This window comes from Peromyscus eremicus, chromosome 9 (genome assembly GCF_949786415.1).
Source record: "Peromyscus eremicus chromosome 9, PerEre_H2_v1, whole genome shotgun sequence".
Taxonomy (NCBI): Eukaryota; Metazoa; Chordata; class Mammalia; order Rodentia; family Cricetidae; genus Peromyscus; species Peromyscus eremicus.
The window spans coordinates 3109306-3121620 of NC_081425.1; the positions used below are offsets into that span (position 1 = coordinate 3109306).

At 44.9% G+C, this 12315-nt stretch overlaps 1 protein-coding gene across 6 annotated transcripts in view; it reads left to right on the plus strand.

Annotated features, from left to right (window-relative positions):
- The window catches only part of Dock9 (dedicator of cytokinesis 9), a 264437-nt gene that overhangs the window by 108700 nt on the left and 143422 nt on the right, over positions 1-12315 (plus strand). For all 6 annotated transcript variants that reach the window (XM_059273181.1, XM_059273185.1, XM_059273183.1 and 3 more), the window contains exon 2: positions 7297-7413. In XM_059273181.1, coding sequence (XP_059129164.1) covers positions 7297-7413 — 117 coding nt within the window. The remainder of the gene's footprint in view (positions 1-7296; positions 7414-12315) is intronic.

Genomic DNA, 12315 nt, shown 5'->3' on the forward strand with positions numbered 1-12315 from the left:
ATGCTGTAGACTGGAGGTGAGCAACCCAGGTTTGAACTAGTCCTTGGCCACCCCGCCCCAGCTGAATATTTGCATGCATTTTAGAGAAAAGACTGAGAACTGTACGAAGACATGGGAGCAAGGCCCCCCCCCCCCCTCAGAGCCATTCCTTTGGACTTCAGTGCCATCCATGCATTCAGAGAAAGCTGGAGGAGACTGTTAGTCATCTCTTGTTCCTTAAGCAGTGGTTCACAGTTTCACTGTTCACATCAGGCAGCAGCCACGTAGAGTATAGTAGCTTTTGTTTTCTCCCTCACATTGGATTTCCAGTAAACCTGAAGTATCCTGCACATTAGTGCCCCACCTCTCGCCTGCTGCACGCCCCTCCACCCTTCACAGACTCGCTGTTCTTTGTGCCCAAGGAGAACCTGTTGTAAAGTCGATGGAGCTGAATTGTGTAGCTTCCTTCTGGGGTCTTGGCAGTTGGTGTCGGTGCACCAGCCATTTGAATTCATCAGCTTGTGTTTTTCAATCCCTTCCCCCTCTAATTTTGTAAAATTCAGGTTGCCCCAAATCCATGAGCATGCACCCTGGCATCCACCCTTAATCTCTGCTGACTGGTTCAATCCCAGAAGCTTCCTTTAGGAAGCACCATGTTGCGGGCTCCCTCACTCATCCCTGACAATGCTGCACGGTGTCAGGTGTGGTTCTAGGTACTGGAGATGCCTTAGCTTGAGGCAGATATAATAATCTCACTGCAGTCAGGTCAGAAACCCCGTCTGTCCTGGGTCACCACCGTTGTTACGCATCCCGCCCTTCTCGTTCACAGATAGACCTGTCTCTCTGGCTGTGAACTCTTTTGGGCAGAGGCTGCGTCCTCACCTCTGTGTCCCACAGATCTGTCACGGCGCACGTGGACAGGTTCGGAGAGTTCAGATGCATCTTGATAACAGCGTTTGCACACCAGGAAGGGTGGCTGTGCGTTGTCTGTGCCCGCTCTCGTGGCAGGAAAACAAGGGCTCCTCAGATCCCACAACTTCAGGAAGCTGGAGGTAGGAGTTAATAAACAAGACTCTCACGTAAGTGGGCAGACAGTATAGGAAGGCCAGGTTTGTCAGCTGGTTCAGAAGTGCATCCCTGCTCTGTCCGCATCCCAAGCAGATGTCTTGGAAAACAGACTAGGTTTCATGGCTTTCATCCTTTTGAAGAGAAATCAAGGGAAGTCCTAAATTCTTCATGAGCAAGAATGATGAGTTTCTCATTTCTCAGTAGAGCCTACCAAGAGTTGCCACTTCCTCTGTTTGCTATTTTAAGAAATGGTGTTTAGGATCTCATGTGTTAACATCCAGACTGAGACAGAAGAAATGTCTAGAAAGTTCACAGGAAGCTCTTAATGGCTGAGGAAAAACAGTGGGGTTACTCTGTTAGTTTTTGAGGCTCGCTCTTCCCATGGCTGGCAGACCTTGTGTTGGACCTTAACTGAACTATGTTGTGGATGAACATTTCTAGGTTGTCTGGCTTTCACAGGCATCCAATTTCCCCAGTACTGGGAATATTTCCTGGTTTGATTACCTTTCCATCTGGAATTCTGGTGTGCATGAACATGGGTCATCTCATCCAAGGAAGCGTGTGCTGTGGGAGGCATGGTTCAGAGGGCCTAGAAGAGTGTTTAGTGCCAGGGCACAGGCCTCACCATCCTTCATCCGTGAGCACAGTAGGGTGTTTGTGCACTGGCAGCTCCTGTGTTCAGTACCCTAGAAATGCTGTGATTTTCCTGTGCATAGCTAACTTGTATTCATGTAGTCCCTTGAGATGAGGAGCACTTTCTCTAGGCCATTCTGATCCCATGGCCCTTGTATCAAGCCATTCATGTGGGACTCTGTGTACTGGGTGGTTTTGTTTGTCAAATTGACATAAGCTAGAGTCATCAGAGGAAGGAGCCTCAGCTAAGGAATTGCCTCCTTAAGATCCAGCTGTAAGGCATTTTCTCATTTAGTGATCAATGGGGGAGAGCCCAGTCCGTGGTGGGTGGTGCCATCCCTGGGCTGTTGGTATTGGGTACCATAAGAAGGTAGGCTGAGCAAGCCATGGGAAGCAAGCCAGTAAACAGCTCCCCTCCATGGCCGCTGCATCAGCTCCTGCTTCTGGGATCTGCCCTGTTTGAGTTCCTGTGCTGACTTTTTCAGTGATGAACAGCAATGCTGAAGTGTAAGCCTAATAAACCCTTTCCTCCTCAACTTGCTTTTTGGTCATGGTGTTTTGTTGCAGCAATAGAAACCCTAAGACAGACTCCATGGACACCATATTTTTATCCTTGATGAGGAGACAATTTATAGGCCTTGGGCCTGTCTGACCCCAGCAGTATTCACCTCCATCTTGGCCTGATAAGTGCCACATAACAAGCAGCTTACTCTTTCCCTTCCCCTGAAGGCTGCACCCTGCTGCCTTTGTGGGATTACTCTAACAGGAATGCCTCTCTGAGCACCTCAGTCGCCACCCACACCCCTCCCGGACACAAACTGCATCAATAGTCAGTTCAGCTGATAATGTGAGCTTTATATCAGCTTTGTGCTCAGCCCCTGAGTATCAGTGCCATCTCTATTATAGTTTTCTCTCTGTTAGGTCCTTTGTCTTTCTGTCTTTGTGCATGTCCCTGCCATCCTTGACTGTTTTATTTCATATGTTCATAGACAGTGGAGGAAATTATCTGTGAGTAGATCGGTATGTTGAATATATATGAAGCATTCACTAAAAGAAAAAAGAGACGTGCCCTGCAAGCAGTAATTGAAGTATACTTTATAATAATAAGGTACATCTAGTGTGTGCCTATGGACTGCCAGGCCCTGCCTTTGATGTGTGTTAACGCAGCTGCCCAACAGCGGTCCCTAATGACCATGGTTCTCCTCTCCTGTCACCACTGTTCTGCCTGGCCTTCAGATCACCTTAGTGGTGCGTGTGGCCCTGTACAGCAGCAGAGCCAGGTTCTGCAAGGAGACCGAGCTTATGAGCCTTCTAGAAGAAAAGGCATCCCTAGTTTGAAAATCAAACAAGGCATGTGTATTAGTTACTTTTTCATTGCTGAAAACAAGAATGCCTGACAGAAGAACTTCAGCAAAGGTTTATCATGGCTCGTAGTTTGAGGATGCAGTCCATCATGACGAGGACAGTATGGTGGCAGGGACCTGAGACATCGGGTCATTAGAAACACGGGGTGATGACTTGCTCAGCCTCCTTCATTCTTCTTGATGAAGTCTGCAGCTCCAGCCCGTAGAACGGTACTGTTCTCATGGACCCCGGTCTTCCCACTTGAGTTAACCCAACCTAGAAGAGCTCTCACAGACATGCCCAGAGGTTTGCCTCTGAGCTGGTTCTAGACCCTGTCACAGCATGGAAGCAAATACTTCTTTAGACTTTCTTCCTATCTCACGTAACCTGATAGAGAAAATCTCCCATGGGGTGCCCAGGGGTTCGCCTCCGAGGTGGTACTAGATCCGGCCAGAGGATAACAGTACAGACTGACAGGGCATGAAGTGAATAAAAATAAATTATTCCTTGTGGGCGAACCTCCCTGAGCAAGTCATATTAAAAGTTTAGCCTGTCTGGGCAGTGGTGGCACACGCCTTTAATCCCAGAACTCTGGAGACAGGTAGATCTCTGTGAGTTCGAGGCCAGCCTGGTCTACAGAGCGAGCTCTAGGACAGCTAAGGCTACACAAAGAAACCCTGTCTCGAAGGAAAAAAAAAGTTCTGTCAGGGAGAAGAAAGAGTTCTGGTTGAGGAGGGCCCAGTCATAATCCAGTCTCACTGGATGTTCCAGACCATTAACTTAGCTTGTTGGCCTAGTTGTTGGGTGGGCTAAGTGTGGTCACATGACACCTCTTGAATGTTGCACTTTGGCACATAAAAGCAAGGCACTGCTTATCTTCAGTGTTGCTTTTGGTTACCGAATACCTCCAAGATGACTTCTAGAGTCACCCAATTAATGAAATCAGTATCCAGTGTCCTGACTAGGTAAAATGACCCTTGACATTAGAATACAAACCTTTTGAGCAACTCAAACTTTGCCAAATGGTTGAGAAATAATTACTGAATGCCTTTAATAATTGTAAATGTATTATCTGTGTTGGTCCATAGATAGGAAACACATAAATATGTGACTATGGAAAAGTAATATATGGAATTATTTTAATAAATTACTGTTATTATTTTTTACCTAGCAGTGTGGTAATGACAACTCTAGAGCTTAGGTTTGTCAACCATATGCTATTATATATATATATATATATATATATATATATATATATATATATATAGATAGATAGATAGATCTATCTGGCTATTGTCCATTTCTTATAAAATTTTAAATCTGTTCTTCGCCCTTTTGTCCCCTGGCTGCTTTTGAATTCCAGTAGCAGAGCTTATGAGTTTGACACAACCCAAAAGACTGACAAACCCTAGAATATTTATTTTCTGGCTGTTCACAAAGTTTTCCAATTTCTGTTCATAGAACACAAGTGTTGGAGATCCTGGGAGCAGTGTTCCCAAGGAAAGAAGAAACTTGGAATATCCTACCCGCTACCTGGAGCTAAGATTCCGGCCTACTTAGAGTGTGGTCATGCATAAGGGGTGTCAGAGAGTGTTGAGGTGACAGACTGCAGCTAATGGGCAGGGAACCTTCCCAGTGACACTGGGGGTGAGGCTGGAGCAGGATTTCCTTGACTTCTTGTGGAGTGCCCGAGCAACTTCCTGCAGGGTGTACACCCCTGGGTCTTTACCGGAAAGCCCCCTGGCCGCTGTATTGTAAGAGCAAGGTGGAACAAAATGTAAAGCCCAAATGAAACAAAACACACAAAAGACTGTAGGGAGGAAACCCTTTCTCAGCAGTACCTTCTAGTACCTTCTGCTAGGGCCTCCACTGTGTCTTTGTCTTGGGTCTGAAGGAACCTCAACCCTTCTGCGGAATCTGGTGGCCATTTTGTGAAGGGGCAGAAGGTAGGTGTTCCCATTAGCCTGGAGCCTGGGCAGGTGGTTCATGGCTGTGTGTTAGACCCCTTGTAAGCTGGGGATGGGGTGGGGTTGATGCCGTTCTGAGGTAGTTGTCCATCTTGCCCCCTTGGTAATGGAATTTTAGAAAACTGCGCTCATGTTTGGGTTTTGTTAGGCGTATGGAGATGGCTTCTAAGGCGAATGTTATTAATTATGACGTCCGTTCATTTGCCAGCCAGTGTTTATTGACGGGCTGCTATGTGCAGCACAACAAACAGAAATAGAAGAATACATTTTTTAAAAGTTGACTTAAAATCATTTGGAGAATTTTTTTTTCTTGTGGCAGTTCTTATTTTAAAAACAATCACTTTGTGTGAATTGTTTTGACTCTTACATTTTGTAGGCACTGCCTGAACTTTTGCCATTCCAAACTAACAACTACCTAGACTTTTATGATACGTAGCTCCAGTGTTTTGATTTTGCATGTTTTCCAGCCTCTGTCCCTAAAACATATTTTGCATAATTATGGTTAAATATACACTTCTTTGGGTTCTGAACTTTTCTTAGGATGTAAAAATATCTTTGTCAAGTCTGCTTGGGTTAAATAATGGAAGTTAAATGTGAGCTTTCACTCACATGTTAGGTCGAGTTGTCTGGCTGCTGCTTGGACAACTCCAGTCTCAGGGGCTAACCACAGTGCACATTCAGTTCTCACTCAAGGCGTATTTCAGTGCCTGGTGGCCTTCTGCAGGATGACTCAGCATCCAGATGTTCCAGATGTGCTCTCTCACGGAGCTCCCTTCTCCCTGCAGGCCACTTCTGGGTCCTTTGCTTGTGGCTCAGGTGGAAGAGGGGTCAAGGTGTTGGTCGCCACATCTCTTCTCCTTACAGATCATTGGCCAGAAAGACAGTCATATAGCCACACCTAGCCAAAGGGAGCCTGGGAAATGTAGTTTAATTGTATTGAAAAGGAACCCAGAGCATCTTCAGTTACAATTCTCATTTAAATGCTGCATATTAGATGTCTTTAGATATTTCCTAGATATAAATTGTCACTTCAGTATATATAATGTTCACTGAGATCATGTGTTTTAAATCTTGTATTAATAGTTTAAAAATAATTTTGCAGTAATTTGATAATGATGGATTTAATTACTTTGTAAAATTTGTAAAATTTTTCATTTATTTATTCTGTGTGTGTGTGTGTGTGTGTGTGTATGCACATATGTGCTTGCTTACTCGTACCACAACACATGTGTGAAGGTCAGAGAACAACTTCCAAGAGTTGGTTCTTTCCTTCTACTGTGGGTTCCGGGGATTGAACTCAGGTCATCAGGCTTGATAGCAGGTGCCTTTACATGCTGAGCCATCTTGCTGGCCCTGGATTCAGTTACTTCTTATAATAGATACATATACATATAAATTTTTAGTTGCTTTGTATAGCACACACACATATACACTTAATATGTATATACTTGTGTCTATTTTGACACACTGTAATATATAGTTACTTGAATGTGGATTTCTGCCTGCAGCATAGATGTGCCCCACAAACGTGCTGGCAATGACGGTGTTTGAGAAAAGAGAGTTTTACTAAGAAGGTCGTTGGAAGTAGCTGGAAGAGGCTCAGTGTCTTTCATTTCCCGGGGGCTTTTTACCATTCCCTGGAGTTCACTCCCAGAGGGTGTGAGTAGTTGTTCTTGCCTGCCTGCTTTCAGTCCAGCTCATGTGTTTGTGGGTTCAGGCAATGTGTATGTTGTGAGTATGTAGTATTTCAGAGGATTGGGTGGTGGCTCAGAGGGTCCCACAGAGTGTTGTATGAATTGGTCCTGTAGGGACATTTAAGGCCTGGGTCAGGATGCGTCTACAGTGGCAGGCTATGGCTGGTTCTCCAAACAGGGCGGTTCTTATGGAACTGTGGTTAGAAACGGCTGGAAATCCCATCAGAATGCAGACCTCTTGTTTGCCTAAATAAGTGAATGAGCATCACTCTGGCAGGACAGGGTGCCATGAGAGGTGTCTCTTTTCCCTCTGAAAACAAATGTGTTCTCTCTCATTCTGTTTCTTTTCAGTAGTGAAGTCAGTGCAGTTATTGTAGAAAAGTTGGTAAATGTCACGGTCTAGATGGATAAAGTCCTTTCTCTTAAGGCACCTTTCTCCAGTAAGCCATGATGGCTCGTGAGAAGCCATCCTGGGCCCAGGGCCATGAGCCACATGCTGAGTTTGGGCCAGCCTGGAGTTACAGTGTGAGACTGTCTCAAACACACAAACAAAAGGGTGTATCTGTCGCTAAGGCTATCTCGGTGACTGTGACTTTCCTTTGGTCTCCTAGGCAAAGCCAAAGCTCATCGAGCCACTTGACTACGAAAATGTCATCGTGCAGAAGAAGACCCAGATCCTGAATGACTGTCTGCGGGAGATGCTCCTCTTCCCTTATGATGACTTCCAGGTGAGTGACCTCTCCACTATCCACAGGGCCATGTTATTGTAGAAAGTTGGGAAATGCGATGGTATAGATTCGATGGGACACATTTTTCTGTATATTGATGTACTGTTTGATTGGTGAACTCATGATTTTTCAAGAGAGGACCAGAGCCAGTCTTGGTGGCGCATGCCTCTCTGTTCCTATTTAGCTGGGAACAGAAGGAGGAGGATCCAATGTTCAAGGACTGACTAAGCCGCAGAGGGAGTTCAAAGCCAGCCTGGACAATGTCGTGAGATGGGTAGTGCACTGCCCTGCGTGTGTGAAGCCTCCTTCTGTTCAGTCCTAGCAGTGTAAGAGGAAGGGTTGTTAAATGAAAGAGAAAATGAATATGATTGTGTGCCTTATTATGACATCATAGTTTTAGTGGGATTAATTATTCATGTTAGAAAGAAATACATATATATAGGTTTATATGTATGTATATGCATACTTTGGGTTGACATAGAGGGTACAAGTGATTCTTATGTCTTAGAAGATTATTTTAGATTTTGAATCACTTTTTTTTTTTTTTTTTTTTTTTTTTTTTTTTTTTTTGGTTTTTTGAGACAGGGTTTCCCTGTGTAGCTTTGAACCTTTCCTGGAACTCAAGGAGATCCACCTGGCTCTGCCTCCCAAGTGCTGGGATTAAAGGCGTGTGCCACCACCGCCCGGCCTTAAATCACTTTTTTTTTAAAAAAAAAATCAAACCTAGAACCTGCGCGTGCTAGGCAAGTGGTCTACCACTGAGGTACATCCCCAAGCCTTGTTTGCTATTTTTTAAACCAGGTATTCTTAGAATTTGCTGAGGAACAGCAGGGGTTTGTTACACACCTGTAGGAGACCCTTCTGGACCGTGCCGTGAGGTGCCCTGAACCGTGGATTCCCAAAGAGTCCGTCTCGGTAGCAGGACATAGGTGTCATTCCTGGGAGGGAAGCTCCTGCCTCCACTGCTGTCTGGGTGGATGCTTGATATCTTTTAGCCTCTAGCTAGGTGACAGGCAGGAAGCAATGAGGTTACTGGGAGCAGGGGTTAGTCATCCTTCCCTGGTGACCCAGGGCCACTGCAGTCTGCTCAGAGGTCTTATTCCTATTCGGTTCTCCTGGACATTGCCCAACAGTTTCCTGTCCTCTACCTCAGTTTCCTTTACCTGGCTGCTCCTACGTGATGCTGTTACAATCCAAGCTTTGTCTTCTGCGAACTGAGCTGAAAATCAAGCTGTATGTAAATTCTTACATACTTGGAAGAAAATAAAGTCGGTGTTAGAAGTCCCCTTCTGGGGCTGGGAGGCGCAGTGGTTGAGGCTGTACTGCCTTTGTTGTTGTTGTTTTGTTGATTGTTTTCTCCTGATGGGCTTCTCTGTGTAGTCCTGGTTGTTCTGAACCATCTAGACCACACTCAGATTTACCTGCTCCTGCCTCCTGAGTGCTGGGATTCACCACACCGGTTTTGCTGGGCGCTCTTGCAGGGGATTGGAATTCAGATCCCACCCAGCACCTGTGTTTGGTGGCTCACAGCTGTTTGTAACTCCAACTCCAGGGCATCTGGCACCCCTGCTTGTCTCCACAGGCAATGCACACACATGTGCAAACGCACATACAGACACAGAAAAAGAACATCTTTTTAAAAATCTTCTCCTTTTTCCTAATCTCACTTTCCAGAATTACCCTGTACACTGTTTACTATGCACTCTGTTTTTTGCTTTTTGTTTGTTTTGTTTGTTTGTTTAGAAACTCTCATGCTAATAGCAGTTGTTCAGTTACAACCCTTGATGTTCCCCCAACACCAAATTTAAGAGACTTCAATTTATAGCAGGAGTGAGAATTTCATGAGTGTCTTTTCTTTCCAACTTCTAGAGATGCATTTGTCAGCCGGACATGACTATCTCCTTTGGGGGTGGGGGCTCTCTGAGGGGCGCAGGATGCAACAGGGGTGGAGGTGACTGATTATGTCGTGTTACAGCCGCAGGATGCGGCACTGTGAGTGGGATCTTATCATGTCCCCAAATACCTCCCTTTGAAAACGTCCTTTGATGAATAAACCCTGAAACTGAAGGACACACAGGAGGGCACTCTAGAATTCTGCCTTTGGCCCAGGATTTGGCACCAAATGAAAAACAAAGTCAGTTGTTTACAAATTAGACTCCATGTTGACAGTTTTTCCCTGCAGTACTCTCGGGGAAGCCACAGGTTATCTGAAGCTTCTTAGGCCATGGAGTGTTCGTTTTTCTTGGTATTAAGGAATAATTTTGTTGCTTAGTCTTACAACCAAGAATGAAAAGTTATATTTGTAGACATAAAGTAAAATTGCTTAAGAAAGAAAACAAATCACCCAACACACATTTTAGTATCATAGTATCGTCTTCTCTCCCAGCGACAGAGGACCCAGATAGTCAAACAGTTGTAGAGTCAAATGGTTAAAACTGAGAGGAAATTGGTTCATCTCTCGCCCGAAACCATTTCTGTGATATTCTAAGGGGCAAAGAGCCTCAGCATCCCTGTTCTGACCAAGAATGAATGAACAAGCGTTGGTCTCTGTTTGAGGAAAATCGTTCTAGAGTTGAAGGAGTGTGAATGTCGGCTTCGGCCCGCATCCTGGCAGCAGTGACTGGCCACAGCTGACTTTGGACATTGTTTTCCTACAGAGCGCTGCTTTGTCACCAGAGAGACTATTCACGTCACCCGTTCTTGCTCGCCTGTCTCAGTGATGGTACTAACTGTCTAATTAGTGTAAGTTAATGACCTAGCCATGCCACCAGGTCTTGTCTGTCTTCTTAGGTGGCAAGGAGCATCACTGATACTGTATTTCTCGAGGCATCACAAATATTTGATCAGGGAAAAGCATCTTTTTTCATACAGAAAGGGGATGATGAGGTCAGGAAATGGGTTGGATGGTGAGCCCAGTGCGTGAGGATACAGCAGTGTTCTTCACTGAGCAACAGTAGTTAACAGTTAAAGCAATAGAACTTGTATAGGTCTCTGCCAAGCATGCTCAAATGACGATTTCTGAAACATAAGTGTGCACAGTAGTGCTGCCTTTGCGTGTTTCCAAGTGGGCATGCCGACAGTGAACCCCTGTGCCTCAGATCTGAGGACATCCAAGTGGCCTCTGGAAAATGAATTGTGTGGAAAAAAGGCTGTCAGGTAGATGTACTTACCCAAGGATGAAGATGTCAAACGGAAGGCTGAGAAATATGAAATGTATTTTAAAAAAATCAAGAATAATTCTTCATGTCAGGTAGTTACAAAGCAAATGAAATGATCTTCCATGGCAAGGAACAGTGGTGTCACAGGGACAGGAGTATCCCAGGGACAGGAATGTCCCTGGAGAGGTTTGTTAAGACTCCAGTGCTGGTGCTTTGGGTCTGTACTGTGTCTGTCTGTCTTGGCTCTGTGGTTCTCCTGGCCAGCAGTTTCTTGGGATCCTTTAGAAGCCAATTGAAATCTCACGTCCTCTGAAGCTACTGAAGTCCACTGTGCCTTTCCCTGACTCTTCTCCTTACTGTGTATATAAATACTTAGCGCGTTGTGCAGCTTGCCATTGGTGCTGCTGTCCTGGTGTCACCGCTGTGGGCCTCAGGAGGCTCGGTCAAGTACCACTTTTCTGTGTTTCTGTCCTACCTGCTGTCCTCTCTGTCTGCACAGACGTGTAATCTCTGATATGTGGACACTGGGATTGGATATATGTTGAAAATGCCTATCAGATCAGTGATTCAATATGGTGAATGCCGGGTAATTTCTTAAGTTAAAAAAATGTAGATAAGTTGGGCATGGTGGCTCTCATCTTTAATTCTGGGACTTGAGAGACAGAGGCGCAGGCAAGTGTCTGTGAGTTCAAGGTCTGCCTGCTCTACATGGCAAGTTCAGGCTGGCTAGGGCTGCATACTTTCTGATGGTTAATGGATCTTTTTCTTCTTAAAAAGTTGTAGTGTTTTCAAAGTTTATAGTTGGTATAACTTTGAACCTTCCAACAAGCAAAATTAGAGGAAAAATTTTAACAGGCTGTGAATGATAACCTTTTCTCATCAGAATGTTTTGTATCAAAAAAATGATTCATTGCTTGGAAGATGACAGCCGTTTGCGTAGCTGAAAGTCCTGCTCCTGTCAGGGACACGGACTCTGTGGAGGTGGCTGACAGGACATTGCCAGTTACCCTGTGGTGGTGTTGGAGATGACCACTTGATCAGTCCACTGCGTCTCACCTTCAAGTTCTTATCTGGCTCGTTACGTAGATTATTGATGTTTGTATCATTTTATATTATTGTGGACCATAAAAGACAGTAAATATTGCAAAGGGATGTTTGGAGGCAATTTTTGGGTATCAGTCAGATTTCATAAAAGTTAGACTTAGGTGTCTAGTATAAGCCAGGGATAATGTTTGTAGGGGAGAGTAAAGAGAGTGTTTACTCCACTTCTGACTACGTATCTGAAGACCTGAGCAAAGATGTAAGGATGAGTGGTACAAGCTGTTCCATTGCTGTGTGAGTTGCAGGAAAAGGATGTCTGTCCCTGGATGAATGGAAAAAAGCAACAAAACGTCACAGTATTTACTTGTGGTGGGAAAGGAAAGGAGATGCTTATGGGCGTGTACCACCACACCCAGGCATACCACATTCTTTAAAAAGAGTGTTTGGTGTAGGATTTCTAGCTAAATGTGGATATAGGTATGTAGTTGTTGTTCTTAGAACTGCATTCGAAGAAGTCAGAATGAGGTGTGATCCCTCAGGGAACCCCTCCTGAGATCCATGGTGCATCAGCCATGCCTGACCAAGAGTTTAAGACGCCATTGAGGATGATGCAGGATCGCCAGTTCTAGGGAGTGTTTAGATTCAGGACAACCTTCCAGTTGCCTCGGCGTTGTATAGGGAAATATGGTAACTTCATTTCCCT